This window comes from Xenopus laevis, chromosome 5L, assembly GCF_017654675.1.
Source record: "Xenopus laevis strain J_2021 chromosome 5L, Xenopus_laevis_v10.1, whole genome shotgun sequence".
Classification (NCBI taxonomy): Eukaryota; Metazoa; Chordata; class Amphibia; order Anura; family Pipidae; genus Xenopus; species Xenopus laevis.
In genome coordinates, this window is record NC_054379.1 from 128,661,205 (window position 1) to 128,688,946 (window position 27,742).

Sequence of the window (27,742 nt, forward strand, 5' to 3'; positions counted from 1 at the left end):
ATTTTACCCAGAATGGGTTTAAACAGTGAGGGCCAGATTTCAAAATTTTGCGCCTCTCCAACCCTGAGCCTGCAAACAGCATTGTTTTATCAAGAGATCAGTCTTACAGGAGGCAAGAGTAACACTCTTGGGGTGAGTTATAAGCATCTCAGATCTATAAGTCTAATTATCTAGTGATGTTAAAGCACTTCATCTTGGAATCTAATACCAACACTAGCTAAATGCATTCAGAGGGTCCATTGTCTTGACTCTACTAAGGCTTTATACCTCCAACTCTGGACGCATACTCTCTTCCTTGAGGGAAGAATCTCCCAATGATTTCATACACAGGAAGTCACTAGTGCAGCCTTCCTAGTTCAATCACTCTTGTACCCAAATGTAACACTGATCTATGGTAGATCTCACATACTGTTGATTTTATTGCAACAAGAGAAGCATAAAGGGCCTATAATGTCCCTACATATACACTATACAACCAAAAAGTTTTGCTTATCTGCTGCCCCTGCACAAACAAACAAGTTTAATACAGCTACACATTTTTCTTTGTTCCTTCCTACTAGAAGGATTTTAACTCCAGCAGAATATCTGCAAAGGAAACCATGACTATACTAAAACAGCAGCCAGGGAATTTCTAGGGATGACACAATTTGGACTGTAATTGCATACATAGCATTGCTGAACTATTCAACAATCCATCAAATCATATGACCAGCGAGGACAAAATGCAGCTTGCCTTAAGAAACTTAATGGAAACAGATTGGGACTGTTAAAAGGAATAAATGGAATTTGCCATGTTATTTCTCATGCTGGATGCAATTCTGGTGTAATACAAGAGACATTTAACATTCTGCCAACGTTAAAATCTATGTTACAAGAAAAACATTCATGCAACGAAAACTTCCTAGATGAGAGCACTGGGATGGGGGGTGAACGGGACAGACACACTCATTCAAATATTGCACTAAACACACACTTGGTCTCCTCAACTATACAAAATACAATCCAGTGCAATATACTTTTAACAACTAAAATATTTGTTAAAATTGATTGAAAACTGGAATATGCACCCTTTAAATAACTGTCATGTGTCAATGCGACGTATCTGTGAAAGTCCTATATCGTGAGTGAACCAATATCATCACTCTATAGTTTTACTGGTAAAAGTAAATGATCAACCCCAAAAACTCCATAAAGAAGAAAATATTTTGGCCCACAGAAACTGGGCACAAATGAGTAACATTTGTTAAACTATATGTAGCTAAACTTCCGATACCTTGCAGAAGGTCCCAATGAAATAATGCAACGTGGGAGGGAGGTATTCCCATTGGCTCGGGAGTATTAGGAGTATTGTTTTGGCTATAAAAAGAGGAGGGACCAATTTAGCAGGGAGGTAGAAGTGCTGGAGGACCTTAGTACAGGAAAGGAAATTTAGAACCATAAGGTAAGCCAACACCTTAGTGAAGCTGGGAAGCAGGGACCCTCTGAGTTAAAGGTACTGTCCTACAACACACTAGGAGTGCCAGTCAGGCAGAAATAGCCCCCCAAAGTAGTTCTGTTCTCCATCAAGGAGAGATAGTCTGAGGTTACCAATGCCCAGGTAAATCCCACCTAGTGTAGGGTGAGGGTCTAAAGCAGGAGGTAATAAAATCTAGTGCTCTTATCCATGGAAGTTATCCAGTGAGGGGTCCAGTACTATGAGTTGTTATACCTGTTGATGAGACTATACCTTCACAGGACTCCGTTTCCTACCTCATCTGAGTATTGGTGTGTGAGTACATGAAATATGGCTCTCATATTTGGGTTTTCTGGGTCTGTGTATAAAAGTAGTACCCAAGTTGGTTCCAAAAAAAGCACTATTTCAGAAAGAAAAGAAAGAACGTACAAGGAGCTCTCACCCACAACTATCCTCCAAAGCCCTCCCACCACTATGCACGCACCAATAGCAACTAACCTACATGGTTGCTATGGTGACACACAAACCGAGGGATTATAAACTAGTGGTCAAGAGCTGAAATCAGCCTGCAGATTTCAGCAGGCCTTAAAAATAATTTGTTGTGGGACCCAGTATCTAGTTAAATCACTGAATACAAGGATGTGGCTGCAAGGTGCAGTAGTAGACCTGTTCTGCCATCTGCACCCTAGATGCACCTAAAAAGGTGTACTTAGTGCAAGGGTGCTGTGCACAGCTCCTGTATACAGGGACCAAGCCTAAAAGCTAGTGTTCAACATAAGTCATCTACATGTCGAAGACATGGCCAGCATTAATTTAAAAATAAATGTATATAGAAGGAAGATATTGAACAATATTATCTATTTAAATTCCAAGAAACAAACAGACTCATTTACAGTGGATGGGGTGCAAATGTTGGACTTGATTATAACACAGGAGTTATGGAAAATGATAAGGAAGGCTGAGGTCAGGCAGTCTGAGACAAGATCAGCTGAGCCAGTAACTCATTCAGTGAAGTTACATAAAATAAGAAAAATCAACATTTTTAAAGGAAAAGTTGGGGGAAAACAGCTTGTAACCCTTTCAAAATGTACCCTTTGCATACCAAGGTATAAAGTAGCCTATGGAAATATCAGTAACTAGAACAAAACAACAACAAATATCATCTGTATCTAATTATGGGCTAATATATAATATTCAATACTATTCAATGTCTACAAAGTTTATTTTACTTACCCAATCACAATGCAAGAGATTGCAGTTCCTAAAAAGGCGTATGTCAAGATAGAGCCCAAGTTTCTGAAGAAATGCCTCTGTGGATAAAAAGAACAGTCAATAGGGCAAAATCAAATGCCCTCCATGTGCCATCGGGCAATGTTTTCATGGGTTAACAGCCTTAACATAAATTTACGGCATGGGCTGCAGGTTAAATGAGCACTTCACCTAGTCCTAATGCATCATTTTATGACTATGAACGATAAGCATAGGTCAGGTTGCAAAAACATGGTGCTTTGTGCCCTTGTTTTGCACTTTCAACCCTCACATAAAGTAGGTCCGATAAGCTTGTAAATGTGTTCAGTAAACCACATGGACACAAACTATTTAACAAATACAGCCTTCTTATAAATTAAACAAAAAGTATTATATTTGGTCATGTATTTTTTTAAATGATCCAATACCATATCTGGGTGTGGCAAAAGTAAGTGAATCATGCTCTCAGACCCCCTTGTGCAGCAATAACTAAACTACCTAACAAGAACCACTCACTTTAGGTCCTTCCACAAACTTTTCTATTGGATTAAGGTCATGACTTTGACTTGGCCATTTCACTATATTCTTCTTTAACCATTCTTTGGTAGAACAACTTGTGTGTTTAGGATCGTTGTCTGGCTATACGACCCACTGTCTCTTGATATATCAGGAATATGTCTTCACAACTGCAGTAAAAAAGTAACGTTTTTAAAGCACTGTTCTGCATTTTGTCCATACATGGAGTTACTGTACGGTAAGTACCTTCTCATTTCCTCTGAATTTAAACAGCCTTAACAACATATTATTGTTGTATGTGGCTACAGATGATGGCCATGCATTAGGAGTGCTATACACTTCTCATACTTTGGTTGACCTGCATTCATACAGACCTACATTTTATTGTGTGGTTACATAGCCGCAACAGTGACTATTCAGCTCTTAAACTCTGCTACCCACAGGTCTAGCCTAAAACTATATACATGAAGTGCTTTCAACCAAGTTAATCAAACCTTGTTTGCAGAAAAAGAAACTATGGCATTTTGCGAATTTAACCCAGCAGCAGTATTTAAATATCACGCTGAACCATTTTAAATATGTATTTGTTCCTTTGTGATAACCACTTTAGTTACAACTGCTTTAGTGACCATCCTGTCCCTTCCAGCCCTGTTTGCCTTACCTGTTCCCAAAATGTAGAGTTAAAGAATGTGATTTGTGACTCAAGCTTGTATCTATTCATCTGTTGTTGGAAGTGACTGCCAAACTGAACATGCACAGTTGAAGACAGGTCTAGCAAGGCTTTAATGGCACATGCTCAGTGTGTCGGCATGCTTAAAGGGGAACTATCGCAAAAGTTAAAATTTAATATAAGCTTCCTCATACTGAAATAAGAAACTTTGTAAATACATCAAATTAAAAGGGTTGCATTATTTCTGAAATAATCAAGTTTATATTCACTATTCCTCTCTCGGCATCTGTTTCTCTTCATTCAGGAGTTGGGTGTCAGATGAATGATCCAATATATCTTATGGGGGGGGGGGGTTCCTTTCCTGGCAGATGTATTAGAGCTCACTCAAAAAACCGATTCCAGTACAAACAAAATCTAACAAAATAACTGCTTTTTGCACAAATTCTGCATGTAGAGAGACAAGATTTCTGGTAATTTTAATAGAGTGAGCTCCAATACATCTTCTAGGCAAAAGGAGCCCCCCCCTCTATAAGATATATTGGATCATTCATCTGACACCCAACTCCTGAATGAAGTCAGAATGAGGGGAAACAGATGCTTACAGAGGAAAAGTTTACATAGATAAACTTTCAGAAGCGGTACAGAATTTTTAATTGATTGTATTTAGAAAGTTTCTTATTTCAGTATGCTGAAGACAATATAACATTTTCATTTCCGCAATAGTTCCCCTTTAAGCAGCTTGAGAAGGTAGTTGCCAACCCCAGCTGTGCTACTCTGCTTTTGGTGAACAGGTAGGGCAAACTGGGGTGTTTTGAGGGAACGTAATATATTAAAATTTATACTGCTATATAGCCCCATCACCAACCGACCTAAACTTCATCTAGTTCTGCCCAATTCATATATATTTAGCAGGTAGCTCAAACACTTTTACAGCAGTACAGGCTCCCACAGTGCTGCCTATCCCCCTAATTCTGGCCCTGTAAGGCAGCATCCTTGCTACAATCTGCCTATTGGCCATTCTCTGATGAATAAGAGCATACATGACAAGTGTTATCATTATCATAGCAGAATTGCTATGAAGTCTTTTATCACCAGCAGCAATCTTGGGCTTCTCAGTTTGGTTTCTTCTCCTTATAAAAAGTGCATGATCCCAAACCTTCACTTAGAATCACTGCCTTACCCATCATAAATTATGTGTTTGACAGATACATCTGACAATAGAACACAATACAGAGCAGTTCTTGTTGTAATTTTTTTGATCAAATCATGTACAGGCATATATAATTTAGATATACTGTATACAGGAGACATGCTTACCTTCTTTAAGCTGTATCCAGCATGGAAAATGATAGGTGGTAGTAGCACATTGAAGAAAACCTCTGGGTCAAATGTCATCTAACAAGAAATTACATTAAAATATTATGATGTTAGCTTTTAATAAATCTGTAACCATAGGATTTTTAAGGATAAGTAGAAAAAGAAAGAGGCTGTTCTTATATTCTTCTGCTCAGGAAAAAAAATTAGAAACGTTTCTCTACTCTTTCCTAAGCAGAATATCAGAAAGAACATCAGTGCAGCTACTTTCTTTCTCCTGATAACTTCCTTGACTTCTTGGTGGCCAGGCTGGTCAGAAAATGACCAGCAGGTGGTGCTGTTGTAACAAAATTAATTCATATTAACAGTACATGTAAACTTTAATATCTTGGAATGAAAAAAAAAATTATAAATGTACATTGCATCATTTCGTAGAATAGCAGCCTCATTCATTTTACATTCACTTATTTTTAAGGTTTACTCATCCTTTAAGGAACATCTGTGACTTTTGCTTTGAAAGATCCATTGTTCCTTCTGTTTACACCTAGCATTCTAGGCACTATATCCTTTTTAATGAAACTACTAAACCTACTATTTAAGGGGCTCTTTAATAGAAAGCATATTAAATACAGGAGTACAAAGTGCAACAAATAAAAAAGTATTTTGGCATGTACTTGCACCCACAGAAATCAGACAATATTTGATGCCATATACTAAAGGCACAAAGATCAGCACAGTAAATTGTATTCTAATGGAGGTGAAACCACAACAACTAGTCGCAAGTGGGAAAGGTGCAAAGTTTGCTACAGGTCTGGTCACCTATACAGGGATGGAACTAGCAAGTAGCATTTACCAGTCATCTTTTTAACATTGGTTGCTATAGGTTAACTTCGGAAAACTTTGTGCAGTTATAAAATATAGGGAAAGAAAGGCCTGTACTACACAGAAATGAAGTCTTGTTAATAAGCTATAACAGAACTACATAGTGATTGGTATAGCTTATTAAAAGGATTTTTAATTTATAATTTAGTTAATTTTAGAGTAGTGTAATCATGGCTATTGCGACTCAAGTATTATGCTGTTAATGAATGCTCTATTACTTGAGATTCACTGAAACAAAATCAAATGTTAATTTCATATCCAATAACTCTGTTAATATTAATGTATTCTCCCGTCAACAAGCATAAATTAGGAAGAAAAAAACTTGAGGGGCAAAAACAGACTGTTAAGAGCAAATAAATTCAAGGGTTACAGCATTTTTCTTAAATAAGACATGCTAGTTTTAGATAATATGGTACGAAATGACATGGTAGAAAGCTCAAGGGTAATGAATGCTCTAATATACTACTCCCAGTAGAAATGGCAAAGGCAGATATAGAAAAGTATTTTCAAGGGTACCTGGGAGAGAAATTTGTCTGAGCTCTTTTAAACAGGTAGAAAAGGGTGTTATTTTAAAGGAACAGTTCAGTATAAAAATAAAAACTTGGTAAATAGATAGGCTGTGCAAAATAAAAAATGTTTCTAATATAGTTAGTTAGGAAAAAATGTAATGTATAAAGTCTGGAGTGACTGGATGTCTAACATCATAGCCAGAACACTACTTCCTGCTTTGCAGCTCTCTAACCAGTGGCGTAACTAGATATTACTGGGCCCCACAGCAAATTATTTTTCAGGTTGACTTGTTTCTCCAATATTTATTGAAATTGTATATGAATTAGGGCCTCATGGGGCCCCTATACCTACTGGGCCCCCCTGCAGCCGCAGGGTCTGCTTCCTCTATAGTTACACCCCTGTCTCTAACTCTAAGTTAGTCAGCGACTTGAAGGGAAAGAAATTATTGCACTGCTCAACCACATTTAACTGAACAACAAATCCAAGCTAACATATTATCAAGGTTAAAACATGCTGGAAGCTATGGTCCAGCAACATCAGCGTTACATTCTTAAAGCAATATTGCTTTATAAAATGTCACCCACCTCTCTGGGGCCGGCAGCAGCATTACAATGCAAACTAATCATGCAATGTGAATCGCATCAGAACGGTGTAAATCTGGTGCCTTGCTACAGTATTTTTTCCTGGAGTTGAAAGCATTAAGCACAGTTTCGCAGCACTCCTTTTTCCTCATATTTGATTCCAGTGTATTACAATTAAAAATATGACACAATAATCCCTGTATGTAAGAAAAGAGCAAGATGGCTGACATAGTGTTGGGAATCAGCATTCTCACTGGCCGATTCTCTTGCATCTGTAATTAAGCTTTTGGTCAGTAGAATTCTCCTAGGTAAATTGGTTTCCATGTGTAATTATGTTTTTCTATAGAGAACAAGGGGCACAGTGGGACACCTTTATGTTGCATTTAGTGTCCTATAAATATTTATTTGCTCTTCCAGATACTACTGTATGGGTACCCTTACCTAGACTTCTCCTTCCCTGGCTTGGAGTCCCTACAGTGGCTCATGCTGAAAATGCAGATGTTTACAGACAAGGCCAGGTCCACATTTTCACATGCTGAGTACAAGCTGTCTACCTTGATTACTCCTCACACAGATCCTACAGATAAACATTAAAGGGATTCTGTCATGATTTTTATGGTGTAGTTTTTATTTCTAAATTACACTGTTTACACTGCAAATAATTCACTCTACCATGTAAAATTTAAATTCCTGAACCAGCAACTTTTTTAGTTGTAATATTGGTGTGTAGGCAGCCATCTCAGGTCATTTTGCCTGGTCATGTGCTTTCAGAAAGAGCCAGCACTCTAGGATGGAACTGTTTTCTGCAGGACAGACCCCTTCTCCCGAAGACTCCTCTCTACTGAATTTATTATTATTTTTTGGCGCTGCTCAGCACCGTCAGTGTATGCATGCCGAGCGGAGCTGTCAGCGCATGCGCGTGGTGCCGGTGCCTTTATGCGTGCTTGCAGAGAAGCGCATCGGAATAGGGGGCGGAGGGGGGCCCTGGACAGCAGTTCTGGTGGGCCCCCGGGCCCCCCAGGCCGACCCTGGCTTTCTGGCAGGCTGTTGTTTCTCCTACTCAATGTAACTGAATCTGTCGCAGTGGGACCTGAATTTTTACTATTGAGTGCTGTTCTTAGATCTACCAGGCAGCTGTTATCTTGTGCTAGGGAGCTGCTATGTGGTTATCTTCCCATTGTTCTGTTGTTAGGCTGCTGGGGGGGGGGGAGGGGGTGATATCACTCCAACTTGCAGTACAGGAGTAAAGAGTGATTGAAGTTTATCACAGCACAAGTCACATGACTGGGGGCAGCTGGGAAACTGACAATATGTCTAGCCCCATGTCAGATTTCAAAATTAAATATTAAAAAATATTTTTGCTCTTTTGAGAAACATATTTCAGGGCAGAATTCTGCTGGAGCAGCACTATTAACTGTTGCCTTTTGGGGGAAAAAAAAACAAAACATGTTTTCCCATGACAGTATCCCTTTAACTTCAGTGTACAATTCTGTGCAAGAAGCAACCAAAGTAGGTAGCTTGTAAGCAGCACGTAAAGTTGTAAAAACACTTACTATCTTAGTAACACAGAAGTTCAAAAAACTGTAAAAGCAGGTGCTGTAAAGAATAACAACATAGCAGGCTAGAATGTAACAAAATGTTGCAAAAATAAACATAAGCCAGGAAGAGGGCAATCCAGGCAAGTAAGGCTGCATGGTTCCATTGCACAACAATCGTTAGATGGAAATAAAATGCTGATGGAAATAAAAAGCTGTCTGTGATTCAGCAGTGCACCCCCAACATGTGCAGACAGCAAGAGAGCAAAGTCAGTCTTTAGAGCCTGGGACTCCTGCTCAGTTACAGAAGATCAGCTGGAAAAAGCAAAAATTATCACTGGAAAAGAACCATTTTGAGAGGTATAAACAGATGCATTTTCTGATATTTCTAAAAGGTACAGAAAAGAAGTAAAAAAGGTAAAAGTTATAGCAAAGTGAGCTTCACTCTGACATTATTCATTTTACATGTAATATATGAAATGACTGCTTGCATTTACACTGCAGTACATTTACACAGAACAAGCGTTTACATTTTCTGACCCACCGAGACCCTCTCAATAAACAGGAAATGATCGCTCAGCAATATAAGAAAAACTCTCGGCTATTAACTGTGTTACTATTGTTTCAAATTGCTCCGGAAGTAACTCTGCAGTATCACTACACAATAGCAACTCCAGAAATGAACTGTAAAATAAACACATGTCTTAAAGGGGAATGGGGCACTTTACCTGTTCCTATTATTTTTTCAATTTCCCCCCAATCAATTTTAGTTTACTGCTATTACTTTACTTTAAACCATAATAGCAAGGTCCTGTATGTATGATCTAAAACACAGCCAATCCAGCATGGAGAAGAAGAATACAGCAACAGCACTAGGAGTGTTGGGGTACTGAACTGGGGACAGAATTTAAACAATGTTACTTAACAGTTTAGTTCAGAAATATCTAATGGATTTTAGGGTGCTGCAACAGAGGCAACCCTATCAAACTGAGGCATCCCTATCAAATAATATACTATGCATGCTCCCAGTCCACTCTGAAGAAGTGCCAAGAAAATGGGCATGCAATGTGTCAGTAGTTTATTGCACTGAGCCAATGTTGACAGCTTTTAATGTATTTATATAAATAAAAGAAATGACGATTATAATGTGATCCTGAAGAGAACGTGTTGTAATGGAAGTCTTTTTATGCAAGAAAGCTCCCAGCCCTGCACACATGCAACAACTGGGTGCTTAAAAAAACATTGTAGTGCTGGCCTCACCAGTCGAATAGCCTGGGCTGGCATAATAGGTTAGAAGATTTGCTAACCGAGATGAGCCTTTCCTTTTTTTTACTGCCCCCAACAACAACGTGTAGTTGAGTTTGTTACGATCATTGTTTAAAATCTAGGGCTCTTACAGACAACCGTTTTCAGTTGCGCTCACCCTGCGTTCCGGTTTCATGCATTCAGCTGCAGGGGATTGCAGGAGTAGGCGCACTGAATTATTTTCATTGGGGCAGTACTCACAGAGACGCATGTAAGCGCCAAACGCAGGTTGGGATGCAGCATATTGCATTTTTACTGTGTTCGCCACTTACATGCATCAGTGTGAGTACTGCCCCAATGAAAATAATTCAGTGCGTCTACTCCTGCAATCCCCTGCAGTTGAACGCATGAAACCGGTAACGCAGGGGAGCGCAGGTAAAAACGCTCGTCTGTAAGAGCCCTTAGCCCCATCCATATGCTCTCTCTTCTGCACATTATAGAATACTAACTAATGTATGCTTGACCTTACAGCTCATTTAACCCTAGATGAAAACAAAAATACATTATTCCAAAAGAGGCCAAATATTACTGGATGGCTAGCAGAGGCTGGGCATCAGCACTGTCTTGGTTCAATGCCAGCATTTACCTACGCATATGGAAATAGAAGTTGTAGAGTACAGCATTTATTTATGCTTTTCCCCTCACCTTTTGAAGCATAGAATTTCCCTGGTGATTGTTGACATTATGCTTGCTGACTTCACCTCTGTACTCATAGGCATAGACATGATCTGTAACATTAATCAGGAGCACTGGGGCATTACTTTTCAGCTGATCACAGCCATACACCGACCCACTGTCCACATCATAGGATTTCACTGCATAGCGTATTATAAGTCCCATAACCAAACCTGAATAAAAATGGAAATTCACACTTGAAATGCTAAAAAGGTATTACACAATAAACGCATGAATGAAACAAGGAATTTCAGTGATTATTAATGGTAACAAAATGACAGAATGACTATTTTCCAGAACGTTTTTCTTGTTTTCATCAATGCAGCAATTGGATTTGTTCTAAAACACACTCGAATGTCTCAATTTTTCATTCATTTATTTACATATTAAAAGAGACATTCATCTTGAATTGTATAATATAACTTTATGATTTAGACCAAGGGCTTGCATGCTTCTACCCATGCCTTGTCCCTACCCATCCTACAGGAATAGGATCTATTATCTGGAATGCCTGAGACCTGGGGTTTTGTGCATTATGAGCCCTTTAATACACCTTCCAATCACTTTTTGTCAGTTGTCAGTGGTTTCAGAACGTCACCATAAACAAAGACTTTTTCCAAATACTTTCCATCTTTTATTTTTTACCGCTTTCCCAAAATCTACGTTTTTAAAGTTTAATGTCCCTGTCTCTGAATTACCGAGCTGCCCCCCCCCTGAAAGCTGGAAACAGTCATAAGGAAAAGGCCTTTTGTGGCATCGTATCTTATGGTAAATAAAAACATTTAAAGATGAAAAAAATGCTTTTGTTTAGCCACCAACATTTGTTACATAAAATGAATCAGAAAAAAATTGTAAGAGCTTGCTTAAATAGGGCTCTATGGAGAATGACATTCCTTGATTATAGATCTTTCATAGATCCCATGCATTTACATGTTTACACAAACAAACAAAATAACTACAATGTAATCCTTGGCTCCATAAAACTGGGCATATCTGAACTTGCGTAGTAACCTAGAGCAACCCATCGCTAATAAGTTTTTTTTAGCCAGCCGTCTTTCACTTATATGTATAGAAAATTCATCCACATTAAAAAAAAGAAAAAGTGCATTGGATTTCTTCTCATTATTTTGTTAGTTTTCTAAGATAAATATGGTGCCACCCAAATGCCATTTCTGCTGCAATTTCTCCGATATGTCCCGCACAGATCTATCCACTGCAATCCTATCAAATCAACCGTTTGTGATATTGCTGCAACTCCATGTAGGAGACAGCTGCCGACTCTTTCTATACCGGTGTTTCCCATATGAATGCTACATCGAAGCATATAACCGCACCGTTTGTTTTCTGATTGCCACTTGGACAAGGACAATTCATCTTCATGCCATGTCCCATTTCAGATCAATCACAAATAAGATATGACACTGTGAGCGATAATTTGCAGAAATGAGCAATGCTGCTGACAAAATCACTTAGTTGAGTTATCCCTGTGGCTCCTTTGTAAAGGGTGTTGGCATTATTCCAAAACTATGCTTAGATTCTGAGAGCCTCATCAATTTAATACTCAAGACACATACCAAGACTTCTGAGCTTAAAGCTGGATAAGAAATGACTGTCCGGTAATAACACTTTTGGAACAACTGACACAAACACATCTTCAATGGGCAATTTTGCTTTACATTTTGGGAAATGTGACAATATGCCCATTCAGAGTATTCTGAATTCCTTGGTAAAATAATTAGGATAGCCCCTTGAATGTGACCTCTAAGCTTTATAAATATTTGATAATAACATGGTTAAACCTAAGAGGCTCATCAGAGCTAGTGAGTTCACAAAAGTCTATTAACCCCAGACATTTAATCCCCAGTTCTGACACAGACACCTTGCAAAATCACTGAAATATTTATTCTTATATGATATTCTGATGTCATGAAAGAAATGCAAGAGGCTCTCATTTCAGTGGACTATTGAGTAGCTATACTAATGCACTAAGAATTACAGTATTTGATTTGTCATTATAACATAGAACAACAAATTTTAACCAAAACCACTTTAATCCAAGTGAATCAATCAAGATTTTAATACACAACCAATCGTTAGATAATTTGCATATGGCAGGAAGTTACATTTCAATGGACATATATGTTGCAGCAAATCCATTACACTACGCAAGTCCAAGGAACCTTAATAAAAGAAAATAGAGTTGTTATATTGCCCTACACATGAGCCCACTGTATAGTTTATGTGCCATATGTAAGGAAATGTAGGGGGGAAGGAGGGTACCCAAAAAAAAAAATTTACTATCTTTTTCACCCCATCACCCTGTAAAAAGGAAAGGACGCCAGCGTTTTTTGGGACTTAAAAAAAATTCAACTTTTTTTGGACCAAGTCCTATCTACTCTATTGCACTTCGCCTGGTCTGAGGTAGCGAAGGCAAGTCTGGCGACAGAGGTAACATTCAGTAAAATCAAAAAACTTAGTGAATTTGCGTAGTAACGCTCTTTCGCCAGATCGAAAATTCGCCTGGTGTTAGAGTGCGAAGTTGCGCCAGAGTCTCTCCTTCGCTGGCGTAATTACGCCAATGCCCGTTAGTAAATCAGCGAAACACCAAAATGACGTCACGATGACGAATTTTCTTTTCCCTTTAGTAAATTTGCCCCATAAGCTTCATCATACTGAAATAAGTATATTTAATACAATCAATTAAATATTCTACATCATTTCTGAGATAATAAAGTCTATGTTCATTATCCCTCTCTCAGCATATGTTGAGGGGCTTCCTTTCCTAGCAGCTGTGTTAGAGCGTATTCAAATAATTGATTCCAGTACAAACAAAATAACAGTCTTTTGCACAAATCCTGCATGTAGAGAGACACGATGTCTGGTGATTTTAATAGAGTGAGCTCTAATACATCTTCTGGGCAAAAGGAGCCCCCCTATAAGATATATTGGATCTATTAATGAATATCTGACACCCAACTCCTGCATGAAGAGAAAATAAAGAGAAACAGATGGCGAGTGAGAAATAGTGATGGTGAACTTGATTATTTCAGAAACAGTACAAATCAAAAAAATCAATCTAAATCAAGGTTTATTTATTTCTATGTTTCGGTTCCGTGTTGGAACCTGACAGGTCTTATGTAGAAAAAAAATTAGGTAATTGTATTAGTGAAGACTGACTTTTCAGCTACAACAGTGAGAAAGTAAGAGTTATCCTTGTCACCTGAGTATATCATCAGTTATAAACTTAGAACAAAAGTTTTAACAAATTCGCCCGCATGCTATTTTAATGCAGAAAGAGGGCCTAAATTAGGCCTGTAGCTGACTATGTCAGGGGGTAGTTGGTCATCAGCTGAACGGTTGTACAGGTAAGTAAGGAGGTGTTACATGGCTGATGGGCACATGGGGTCATCAGCAGAGTATAAATTGCAAGCCTGTGGGGCAAGAGGGCTCATCTGATTTTTGAGAAGCTACCTCCCACCCGGATAATAATAAGATAAAGTTAAATTTAAAATTTTATTTTAAAATAAATAAAAAAAACATTTAAAAAAACAAGGTTATATAAAGTTCGAATTATTCTAGCAACCATGCATTGATTTGAATAAGACTGGAATATGAATAGGAGAGGCCTTAATAGACATTTGAGTAATAAAAAGTAGTAATAGAAATTTGTAGGCTTAAAGAACTTTTGTTTTTAAATAGGGTCAGTGACAACCTTTTGAAAGCTGCAAAGAGTCAGAAAAAGAAAAAGAATTCCAAAAACTATAAAAAAAAATGAAGGCCAGTTGAAAAGTTGCATAGAATTAGCCATTCTATAACATACTAAAAGTTAAAGGGGTGGATCCCATTTATGTTAACTTTTAGTATGTATGGATAAATCTAAGCAACTTTTCAATTGGTCTTTATCTATTCATAGATTTTGAATTATTTGCCCTCTCCTACTGACTGTTTCCAGTTTTAAAATGGGGATCACTGACCCCATCTAAAAACAACTGCTCTGCTCTTCAAAATTATTTATCGCTTATTACTCATCTTTCTAGTCAGGCCCTCTCTTATTCATATTCCAACTGTTATTCAAATCAATGCATGGTTGCTAGGGTAATATGGGCCCTAGCAACTAGACTGTTGAAACTGCAAACTTGAGAGCTGCTGAATGAAAAGCTAAATAACTCAAAAACCACAAATAATACAAAACAAAAAACAATTGCAAGTTGACTCAGAATATCACTTTCTACGTCATACTAAAAACTAATAGAAAGGTGAACGACCCCTTTAACATAAAGGTGAACAGCCCTTTAAAGGACAAGTAAAGCCTAACTAAAGAAGTAGGCTAGAAATGTTATACATTATGTTTTCGGCTCTGTACCAGCCCAAGGCAACCACAGCCCTTTAGCAGGGAAGATCTGTGCCTCCAAAAATGCCCCAGTAGCTCCCCATCTTTTTTTCTGCTGATTCACTCCACATGCTCTGTTCTGTTGTCACTTACTGAGGGACCAACTCACAATATACAGTACACATAGAATATAAATGTCACAATATAAGGCTGATTAGTAATTAATACAGATAAGTACATGGCAGCACAGAAGCCAGTGCAATTAGCATCAGAATTTAATAATCAGCCCTGTAGCATCAACTTATATTACAGACAAACCTCATTTTCTGCTTGATAATATGCGACAACCCCTAAGCTTAGCTTCTCAACAGCTGCTCAGAGCCCACTGAGCATGTGAGTGTCACAGACACTTTCCAAGATGGTGACCCCCTGTGACAAGTTTGAAGTCTTGAATCATTGCTGCTATTGGGAAGCGGAAACTTTAGGCTGATGCAATAAGTTCAGTATATAAAATATGGCATTTTTAGCTATATTAATTTTAAGGGTTTAGTTCTCCTTTAATAGTGTATGCATTTATAGAAGCTGACATTTTGTGGCTTAAACACCCTTTCCTGAGATATCTGCTTGAACATGATGTGAAAGCACTGAAATGTCACAGTTTAGATAAAGTCTACATTAAAACTATTGTTTTCAAATAGAATACAAAGTATACACAATAACCTCACAGCATTCACAAACTTTGCGAGTTCCCTGAACTGTATACAACCGTTTTTTTATTTCAAATGTTACTAATAGTGCTTACCTTTTACTTTTTCTAAAATTTTAAGTCTTAAAAATGGGATTGACTTCTGCAACTGGCCATACATTTAGGTTGCCAAATGAGTGCAACTCTCCCCTATACGCCCTTGAGGTGGGCGAAATCGGGCTGAACCTATTGTGGGCCCTAGGGCCCAACAATTGGATCATAACAAGGATAAAACAAACTGATGCGGTCCACAATCAGGTTGCAATTCTGCAGTATACAGTATATAAAATAGTCCAAATATATTTATTCTTTTCAGCTAGCATCATCAACTATGCTGTTATGCATTAAGCCACATGATAATGTGAACACCAGAGAACATTTCATTTTTCCCTTCATTTGCACGCATTCACTCTCTGCTCCTAAAACATGCTTCACCAATAGGTTGCTTTGGGATTCTGACCAGGTACAAATTTGCCCAGCATTGACAAATGAGGCCCATAATGCTTAAAGTTATCTCGCAGCCTCCAAAATCTGCATGTGTATAGAGAGATAGATAGATCAATATATGAGATTAAATGGTTACTAGAGGAAAGAATAAAAATGTGTTTCCCTTTCCTGTTTAAATACATTTTCACACAGACACATTAAATTAGCAAGAATATACAATTTCCACTGTTAGTCTAGTTACCAATTAACTAACGTAAGGATTTCTCTACGTGCCTTCAAAATAGGAATTGTTACGAGTTTACTGAAGTCAGACATTTTAGTCTGCTAAGCACTACTGTTTGAAGTTTGACCTAGAAACTGTTGCACAATAAGCAGACCAAGACACAAAGCAATATATGGTTTTGTCAGCAAGACCCTGAACAAGATAGGAAGTGGTTGTCAGTCGCTGTGCATATGCCATAAATGATTAAAATGCTGCACATATATCTGAAACATTTTAAAGACAAAGGGCCGTATTTATCAATGAGTGAAACTAGAACAAGTTACAGAGTGAAATTTTGCCACTCTTTGTTCACTTGTATAGGATTTTTAGCAACATATTAAGTAAAGTTAAAGGGAAACGTTACCTTGCATAAATGACTGTAAAAATCCCATAAAAGCAAAAAATGTTTTTGTGCAAAGGAATACATGTTTGCATTATTAACAACTTTTATTACATCCCCCCATAACTGCTTGTGGAGATTCCAGTATGATCTAGGAAAGGGTATTTAGGAAGCAGGGGTTACTAGCAGCTCTGTGCCATTGTGCTTAAGGATCATGTACACAAAAATACTGCACACCAGGGTGGCACACTGGGCATGCTCTTTTCCCTAAATAAAAAGTAAAAAGCAGGCCACAGAAAATGTAAGAAAGGCGGCAAAACACAAGTTACAGCAAGGCTGCAATCTGTGGAAAACCAGATTAGAAGGGGGTCAGTGACCCCCATTTGAAAGCTGGAAAAAGTCAGAAGAAGAAGGCAAATAATTAAAAAAAAACAAAATAAATAAAGAAGACCAATTGAAAAGTTGCTTAGAATTGGCCATTCTACAACATAATAAAAGTAAAGTTAATGGTGAACCACCCCTTTAAGGTAACATCCCAGAATTACTACAGTCAAAAAATCTATGCCTGTGAATATGTCCCTAGTATTCCCATTACTTTCTTACCTTGGCTCACTTTCCTAAAAACCTTGGATAGTCCAGACTGAGATCCAAGTTAGGCCCTGCAATTTCAAGTACACAGGCCCAAACAGTCCCCCCAACACAGGCCCAATAAATATTGACTGCCTCTGGCATTTCATACAGATTGTAAGACTGGACCTCCTTGTGGACTACTACCAAGGTAGATTTTAAGTTTCACCCTTAACTATACTGCAATTTTCTAACTTAGTGCATGTACATGTTAATAATTAATTAAAAAGGAGGAATCCTGCAACCCATGTTTACTGGTGTATCCGAGCTTATTAGTAATCAGTTCTGCAGCACATAGTTTAGTTTCAAAGTGATTAGTGAGAAATTAAAAAGTTTACTGTAAACAAATGATCAACTCATACAAAAATCAATAAGCAGACCAGCAATACTTTAAAGGGGTTGTTCACCTTCCAAAACTTTTTTTCAGTTCAACTGTTTTCAGATAGTTCCCCAGAAATAAATTCTTTTTTCAATTACTTTCCATTTTTACATTTTTATCGGATTTCCAAAATATAAATTTAAAGTTTAATGTCCCAGTCTCTGGTGTCAACTCAGTAATCCAGGCGTAGATGCTAAACAGTTACAATTTTGCTACATTTAGTTGATAAATTTCTCAGCAGCATCTCTGGTGTATTGGCAACTATTATATCAATTCTAACAGCTGCCTGTAATAAAACCCGGGTATTCTGCTCAGCAGGGACAAAGATACAAAATGTATCAACTAAATGTATCAATTTAGAACCGTTTACAGGGTAGGGTAGACAGCTGGTTCTTTAGTTTAAGCCACCAACACTTTCTTCTGAAACTTGTTCTGAGCTGAATATTGAAAATATTGCCTCATCCCTTCACTACAGGTGCCGTTAAATCCACATAAGTATGTAGTATAGATGTAGAAGGCATAGCTGCATTTCTGCCTGTAGTATTAGTTCCTGTGCTGATTATTTAAACAGAATGTGCCTTCTAGCTGTGGCATTACTAGTATGACAAAGAAAATCTGATATAAAATCACTTATCAATTTTATGTTTTTAAATTAACAATTAACCTGACAAACTGTGATCTGAGCATTTTAGCTTGGCATCAGCTGAACTGTTGGTATATGTCAAGAAATGAACATTGGCACCCTGCTTATAGGAGAAGGAATACAATTTTACACTGGGGGTGCAAAAAGTTAGGCACCCCCAAGTGACTTCTTTTACTTACCTGAAACCCTGGACCGGTGCTCCTATCAGTAGAAAACCGCACCAGACCAGGGTTCTTCTAGCGACCACCATGGAGAGCTAGTCTTCCTGCTTCTTCGGTTTTCAAATTTCCCGGGGCGGATTCATGTGCAGTAGAGCGAAATAGCTGCTTTTTCCTTAAAGTTCGGCTTTTTGCTCTACTGGGCTTACGCAGCCGCGAGAAGACCCGAAGAAGCAGCGTGGTGTTCGCTAGAAGAATCCTGGGTCTGTCAGGTTTTTTCCTGATACTCCTATCATTAGAAAACCTCACCAGCCCGGGGTGTCAGGTAAGTAAAAGTAATCACTTGAGGGTGCCTAACTTTTGGCATGCCAAGTGTAAAATGGTATTCCTTCTCCTTTAAAGAATAATGAAACCCTTTTTAATAGTTTGGCCCTTTCATCCCCACATTCTTTCTCTGCTTCAGGACATCTTCTCTGTGAACTCCAAACTGGAGCATGCATGATTGAAGTCAATTTAGACCCGAATTCAGCTGCACATGCTCGTTGTCAACAAATGTAGTGAAGAGGACTTGAAATGGCACAAAATGATAACCACCAACCCCACTGAACTACTCTTGCTCTTTGCTCATTAGAATCAGGTACAGCAAACTAAAATTTAGAGAGCAGTAGGGTTGCGAATGGAGGACTCTCCAGTGCATCTGTTTCTATCCAAAATTATTTGCAGAATAACCAATTGACCAAGTACTATAGGTACTGAGGTGTTAACTAAAGGGGTTGTTCACCTTTAAATTAACTGTTAGTATGATGTAGAGCAGGAGTGTCCATACTTAACTAAGGGTTTTTACTGACAAGCGGTTGAAGCTGCGCTCCCCTGCATTCCGTTTTTCTGCGTTCAGCCGCAGGGGAGCGCAGGAAAAGACGCATTTAGATTTTTTCAATGGGGCTGTTGAGACACAACATGCTGCATTTTTCCTGCGTTCGGCGCCTACACGCGCCTGTGTGAGAACAGCCCCATTGAAAAAAGCTAAATGCGTCTATTCCTGCGCTCCTCTGCGGCTGAACGCAGAAAAACGGTACGCAGCTTCAATCGCTCGTCAGTAAGAGACATTATGCAAGGTCTACTTTTAGTGATGATGTCCCATTATGATCTACATTTATCAAAGCTTTGTTAGCATTCTGTTCCACGGAAAATATTACTTAAATGTTATACTGATTTGAGAGACTTTATATTGCTATATTTAACAACTATCTCTATGTAACCTCAACATAATAAATATCTAAATGAAAAGCATTAAATAGGACCGTGATTTAGACAAGCTGTTTGTTGGCTGTGTCTTGAGATCAACTGATCCCCAGCTATAGGTCTACCTTTTGGGCACCCCTGATGTAGAGAGTGATAGTCTGAGACAATTTGCAATTGGTTTTCATTTTTTATTACTTGTGGTTTTTGAGTTATTTAGCTGTTTATTCAGCAGCTCTGCAGTTTGCAGTTTAGCAATCTGGTTGCTAGGATCCAAATTACCCTAGCAACCATGTATTGATTTGAGTAAAGCCTGGAATATGAAAAGGAGAGGCCCGAATAGAAAGGTGAGTAGTTATGTGTTTAATGCACGTTTAAACACAGGTTTGAGCACAAATAAATGCATTCGCTAATTGATTCCATTTTATGCTGCCTGGTTGTACACATGGATATTCTGAGCTTGACTCGCGTGCAGCTATCAATAGAACAGAGGGTTGAGATTAGAATGGAAAAAAAACACTTATTTGTGTTAACTCTGTTACATGCAGTATATGCATTTTTCACACTCAGTATGCATTTAAAAAAACGCCTGTGTGTAAAAGCCCTTACAGAGCATTTGTTTTTAAGATGTGGTCAGCCACAATGAAGAATTGCTAAGTGAAGGACATTCTATAATCAGTCTTTAGCTAGTGTGGTTGGTAAATTCTATAACATACTTATTTCACTTCAGTTGGTTTCAGTTAGTACACCAGAAATAAATTCTCCTTCAATTACTTGAAATTTTTTTGTTTTTTCTATTTTCCTAAAAAGTTTATGTTTATGTGTTAAATGTTGCTCTCTCTGTGGTTTTAATCAGGCAGCTCAGTAATCCAGTCACAGCCTCTGAACTATAAGAGTTTGCTACATGAGTTGATACATTTCTCAGTGGCGCAAAGATGAGAAATGTAATGAAAAAATATCAGCTGCCACCGCTTTCCATTCAGAGATGCTCCAGGGAAACATGAGAAGGTGAAAAAAAATAAACTTTAATACTAGAGAAACAGTCAAAAACCAAAGCTAGAAACCAACATGACATGCTATCTGAAAACAAGTGAACTGGAAGGCGATCAACTTCTTTAAAGGCTAACTACCCCTTTAACTGATTAGGATGAAAGTATTTTTTTTTTTTTGACAGATGTAACTCCACTTTCTGCTCAGAATGATGATGATGTTCTGCATCACTCCCTAAATGTATTTTATATAGAGCAAAATAGAGCAGGCTGGGTACGTGTTCAAATGTCAGATTCAGGAAGCAGGATGAACTGGCAGTTACTGAGATATTAGGAACCACATGGAATATATTTGTACACTAATCTTGTACTCTAATACTTTTTACCCATAAACGTGTATGTATGTATGTATGTATATATAATATATTTATGTATATGTATGTATATATAATATATTTATGTATATATATATATATATATATATATATATATATATATATATATATATATATATATATATATATATATATTATATATATATATATATATATATATTACCATAAACGTGTATGTATGTGTATATGTATATATATGTGTATATGTATATATATATATATATATATATATATATATATATATATATATATATATATGCAAATCAACTGACTTAATTTCATACACTTTGCACTTTTTTTTTTTCTTCTTTACTTCGTAATGGCCCCGGCAGGAAACATTTCTGTTTGTGCGGCAGTTATGAACCCTGGGAGTGTGGAAAGCAGGATAAGGCAGATTCTTTCTCTCTTCCTGTCTATGATCATTATACCATCAGTAACCTCTCTATGGCCTCTTGTGCAGCTCTGTGCTCAGGCCGCGTATTCTCAGGCATGATGCACAGCAATATCAGTGCGGCAAGTAATATGTATCTGCAACATGCATGTCTATGGTATGGCCCTCCAGCTACACCTGCATGTGCTTAAAGGGGTGATGCACCCTTAAAGGAGAATTCAACCCGTAGTTTTAAAAAAAAAAAAACCCTCCCCCCTACCCTGGGTAGACCCTCCCCACCAGCGGGCAAATGGCACTAATTTTTCTACTCACCCTCTGTGTAGATTCTCGCCTCTGAGTTCAGGGCAGCCATCTTCTTCTTCTCTGGTAATCTTCATGTATTGACGTCATTTTCTGCACATGCGCAGTTGGAGTAAACATGCGCCAAAGTCACGAAAATTTCCGAAACTTCCAAAAAAGACTCAAGAAAGAAGATGGCGCCCGTGAACTCCCATGGCCAAAATCTGCACGTAGGGATGAGCAAAAAAATTAGGGGGGGCAGGTAGACTGGGAGGGAGGGGGGGGTTTACCCAGGGTAGGGGGGAGGGATTTTTTTTATTATGGGTTGAATTCTCCTTTAAGTTAAGGGGCTAGTTCTAATCAACTTTTCAATTTTTAAAGTTTTTTAATTATTTGCCTTAGTCTTCTGAAACATTTCAGCTTTCAAATGGCGGTCACTGACCCCATCTAAAAAACAAATGAAAGGTTACATAATTATTGTTATTGGTACTTTTCATTCACTCATCTTTCTATTCAGACCTCTCCTACTCATATTCCAGTCCAGGGTAAGAGCTGATGAATAAAAGGCTAAATAACTCAAAAAACACAAAAAATAAAAACCAATTGCAAATTAACTCAAAGGCGAACAACCCCTTTAATACACTTGTAGTTCCAGAATAACTTTAGGGCCACAGGTTGCGCCTTCACATGCCCTGCATAGTTACAAAGTTAAATTGGGTTGAAAAAAGACAAAGTCCATCAAGTTCAACCCCTCCAAATGAAAACCCAGCATTCATACACACACTCCTCCCTACTTTCACATAAATTATATATACCATATCTATACTAACTATAGAGTTTAGTATCACAATAGCCTTTGATATTATGTCTGTCCAAGAAATCATCCAAGCCATTCTTAAAGGAATTAACTGAATCAGCATCACAACATCACCCGGCAGTGCATTCCACAACCTCACTGTCCTGACTGTGAAGAACCCCCTACGTTGCTTCAAATGAAAGTTCTTTTCTTCTAGTCTGAAGGGGTGGCCTCTGGTACGGTGATCCACTTTATGGGTAAAAAGGTCCCCTGCTATTTGTCTATAATGTCCTCTAATGTACTTGTAAAGTGTAATCATGTCCCCTCGCAAGCACCTTTTTTCCAGAGAAAACAACCCCAACCTTGACAGTCTACCCTCCTAATCTAAAGGTGGCCATACACGGGCCGATAAAAGCTGCCGACAGACCGTGTCGGCAGCTTATTGGCCCGTGTATGGGGGCCCCCGACGGGCTTCCCCGATCGAGATCTGGCCGAAAGTCGGCCAGATCTCGATCGGATGGGATTAAAAATCCCGTCGGATCGCGGCCGCATCTGTTCGTTGATGCGGTCCCGCGATCCGACCGCCCGTTTGGCGAACGCTAGGATCCGATCGTTGGGCCCTAGGGCCCACGATCGGATCAGCCCGATATTGCCCACCTCAAGGTGGGCATATCGGAGGGAGATCCGCTCGTTTGGCGACATCGCCAAACGAGCGGATCTATCCGTGTATGGCCACCTTAAGTCTTCTATCCCTCTAACCAATTTAGTTGCACTTAGTCTCTGCACTCTCTCCAGTTCATTTATATCCCTCTTAAGGACTGGAGTCCAAAACAGCACTGCATACTCCAGATGAGGTCTCACCAAGGGCCCTATAAAGAGGCATAATTATTAGTGATGGGCGAATTTATTCGCCAGTCGCGAATTCGTGGCAAATTTGCGCGATTCGCTGCCAGCGTATAAATTCGCGAAACGCCCAATAAAATTTGCCCGAAAAAATTTGCGCTGGCATCAAAAACAAGACGCCGGTGCCGTTTCACGAATTTCACGCAAAATTCACAAATTTTCCGGCGAAGTGAAACAGCGCAAATTCGCCCATCACTAATAATTATGTTTTCATCCCTTGAGTTAATGCCCTTTTTATGCAAGACAGAACTTTATTTGCTTTAGTAGCCACAGAATGACACTGCCCAGAATTAGTTCGGACGAAGATGGCACCCGTGAACTCGGCAAGAGAGGACCTGCACGGAGGGGTGACTAACAAGTTAGGGGCATTTGCCCGGGGGGGGGAGAGGTTTTGCGCCGAAAGGGTTTCCTTCTCCTTTAATTCAGGCTTTACATACAAACTCACTTCGCTACCCTTTTTAATCACTCTGTCCCACCTAAAAGTGGTGTAACCATTTAAATTCACAATCCAGTCACATGTTTCATCCCACCTGCAGGTTACATAGACACACAACATGCTTTCATACTGGCAGATGGAGGGGAAGTAAAGACACATTGGGGCTCATTTATCAACACTGGGCAAATTTGCCCATGGGCAGTTACCTATAGCAACCAATCGGTGATTAGCTTTTTGAAGCCAGCTGAATGTTGAACAATGAATGCAGCAATTTGATTGGTTGCCATGGGTTACTGCCCTTGGGGAAATTTGCCCACTGTTGATAAATGACCCCCAGACTGGCTTCATCATCTGTGACATCATCAGGGTTACACAAGGTTCTGGTGGGGTTGGGGTCCCTTCCAGTCGCACCTCTGCTAAAACTATGGGTGGACAGAAGGCTGGCCCATGCACTTTTTAGAGATTCATTTACATTGCAACTCAGATGGAACTAACTCAGGGCAAAGCGGTGTGTAGTCACATGGCACAAGTCATATGTCATAAAATAATTAAGACCAACTGAAACATTTACTTTAATGGGTTCATCTAGAACATGCTTAATGGAAACTTAAAGGGGCAGTTCCCCTTTAAGATAAATTATAGTATGTTACAGAATGGCTAATTCTAAGCCACTTTTCAATAGATCAAAAATGTTAATTTTTTTTTTATATATAATTTTTGAATTATTTGCTTCTTCCTCCCAACTCTTTTACTTTCCCCATCTAAGCCACCAATCCTCTGTGGGGCTACATATATTTTGTTATGGCTACTTTTTATTACTCGTCTTTCCATTCAGGCCTTCTCCTATTCATATTCCAGTCTCATTCAAATCAATGCATGGTTGCTAAGGTAAGTTGGACCCTAGCAACCAGATAATAACCAGAGAATAAAAAGCAAAATAACTCGAAATTGAAAACCAATTGCAAATTGTCTGCACATATCACTCTCTACATCATACTAAACAACCCCTTTAATGGGAAGTTTTAACATCCCTCCCCCTCAAGTGCAGAGTGAAGCGGGCAACCTGTGGCCCTTCAGTGTATGTGCTTACAGGCCTCCCAGCATATCCTGACAGCTATAATATAAGGTATAGATCAGCAACATCTGTAAGACATCTGTAACTTGTAGTTGGACTACTCCCAGCACCCCTCTGCTCTTTAGAGAGTTATAGAACACAGTTGCATCTAAGAGAAATATAATTTATAAAGTATTATGATGATAAAAAAGCTTTATATAACAAATTCATGTTTTTTGAGGGGGAGGGGTCCCAGACTCACCATACACCATAGCACCTCCAGTTTCGTGCAGGAAGCGAACCCTGCGGTTCTTGAAGAGCCAGATAGTCATGATAGTGAGGATGAGCAAGAAGTTGAAGACGAGCAGCTCCAGCGCCCCCTGATGCTGGAATAACTTGGGCACCGTGGAGGCTTTCTGCACTTTCTCAGCCCCCATGTTCCGTTATAAGGAGCCAAGAAAGCTGTAAAGAAGACGAGTGCTGAGCGCAGAGCACAACTCTCACATAACTGCATCCAGGGAGGAGCTACACTTCGCTTACTTATTAGGAAGCGGCTTCGCCGACCCATTTTCGCGCTGCATGCTGGTTGATGTAGTTCCTTCCGCGCCACAGATGCGCTTCCCTGACTGGAGCCGTGACAGCGTGAGAACTACAAGTTCCACTTGAGGAGCTAGCGAGTCTCGGCCGCAGGTACCAAGGAGCTCAGGTGATTGTTACCTGGGCATCACGTTAGGGAATGTTCTGTGCACTTGTATATAAATAGCCTGGGCAGTGATGGTAGTTGTCTCCTTCCACGTGAAGTAAATAGGGCTCTGTAACGATGAAGTGGAATCCCTCCACAAATCAGCAGCCCAAATAGAACCAAAGGACACAACGCTATAGAGAATAATATTCTATAATAATACTTGTAATATTTATAGTCAGCAAACACACCTAATCAGCCCCAGTGGAGTTTACACTGTAACTTCCCTCACATACTCATAGAAACAGTGGAAACATACAGAGTATATGGTTGCTTTGTCACCCAGGGGACCTTCATGTCAGCGCTATTAAAGGAGACATTTTGTGTAAAAAAAAAATAAGAATGTTTCAGTGCGTTATCATACTCATTTAGATATAGAAGAATTGTGCTTAAAAAAGTAGTGTTTCAGGCTGATTTATTGAATATTCCTGCAAAAACCCTAATAATCCCTCCCTTTGCTTCCTCTTCCAGCTCCCTGAATTCCCAGCAGCACTCAGCTCACTGTAGGACAGGAACCAATCAGCAGCTAGCAGGACCTGATCGGGAACTGAAGACTGTCTGTGCGTGTGTCACTGCAGGGCTGTGATTGGCTGTCCCCCTCCTACTGGCAGGGACCGTTAGGACACGCCTACCCCTCTTTTAAAACAGGGACAGGAACCAGAGAACATCTATAGGGAGCTCTAATAAAGGGGCTATTTTTAAAGATAATATTAATTTTTAGCACCATGTAAAAGCAACACCATATATTACTCAATTACAAAATTAGGGTTTGTTTTTTTAACCTATATGTCTCCTTCAATATACAGGGCTGGGACTGGAGAAGGAGGGCCTCTGCCATTTTTACTATTGAAAGATGCCCGTGGGCCTATCAGAGGGCAGAAATGATGTATACTGTGCAGCGTGTCTGGTCTAACATAATGGCATCTGATTAACCCCCCCACCACCCTATTGCATTGTTATATTTTACAATATGGTACTTTAAAGGGTTTCATTTAAAAAAAAAAATCCTTACATTTGTCAGTATGGTGTTACCTGTACCATGTGTTGATGTGTTATGTCATAGCTTCTGGCGGGTAATTGATTTTGGTCCTTGTTTTGGTCTGGTTAATGAAGGTTTTTCTCTTTACATGCCCACCGCAGCTGCAGTTCCTCGCATTTGGCCATAATATGGCATGGACGGCTTATCTGTTTGATTAAATACGGTATATTAAAGCTGTGGCCGGCCTCCACCCATTAAGAAAAGAAGACTGAGTCTGATGTTTTTCATTTTATTGGTAGCAAGGAGAATGTTTCACACTTGCGACTGCCTCCCCACAGTCTTATATAATCATTTAAAATCAATACACAGCTTGATAAATACATGTATGACGATGCCTGTTATTCAGACACAGATGTGTGGTGTATTTGAAACTTCTTTTTATGACTATTTTTATACACACTTCTATATATAGTTCACTCTGTCTGCATGACAGGGTTTCCTTTTTCAAAGTAGTTATATACTCACACCCCCCTGTTTTGTACTGAGCCTCTTTCTCACAAACCAGGGGCAGAGGCGCTTCGCCAATGAGGTGAGTTGAGGCTCTTGCCTCAGGCGGAAGCGCCCCACTGGGTACCAGGGGCGGAAAAAATGCCGCTTCTGGTACTTTAAGAGCCGAATTCCCAATTTTCAAACCGGAAATTCGGCTCTTCTAGCACAGAGAGTGCGGTTAGGCTCTCTGCGCTAGCGTCCTGGCCCTCTCTGCCACCCTCGTGGACCCCGTCATGCGCAAAAAGGTAAGCGCACGGGGGCAGCAGCAACTGCTGCTACCTCAGGCGGTGGAGGGGCCAGGTTCTCCCCTGACCAGGGGTCCCCAACCATTTATACCTGTGAGCCACATTCAAATGTAAAAAGAGTTGGG

General features: G+C 39.2%; 1 protein-coding gene across 3 annotated transcripts in view; it reads right to left on the reverse strand.

The window, feature by feature from the left end:
• Positions 1-25,749, reverse strand: part of slc9a9.L (solute carrier family 9, subfamily A (NHE9, cation proton antiporter 9), member 9 L homeolog) — a 344,517-nt gene extending 318,768 nt beyond the window's left edge. The window contains exons 1-4 of one of the 3 annotated variants that reach the window (XM_018263826.2): positions 25,365-25,749; positions 10,660-10,862; positions 5,205-5,282; positions 2,687-2,763 (exon numbers count right to left, since the gene is read on the reverse strand). In XM_018263826.2, coding sequence (XP_018119315.1) covers positions 2,687-2,763; positions 5,205-5,282; positions 10,660-10,862; positions 25,365-25,539 — 533 coding nt within the window. In that variant the 5' untranslated portion in view covers positions 25,540-25,749. Of the gene's footprint in view, positions 1-2,686; positions 2,764-5,204; positions 5,283-7,177; positions 7,391-10,659; positions 10,863-25,364 lie in introns of those variants that run through there. The other 2 variants (XM_018263827.2, XM_041563391.1) reach the window with 2 other exon arrangements.
• Between the last annotated feature and the right edge of the window lie 1,993 nt (positions 25,750-27,742).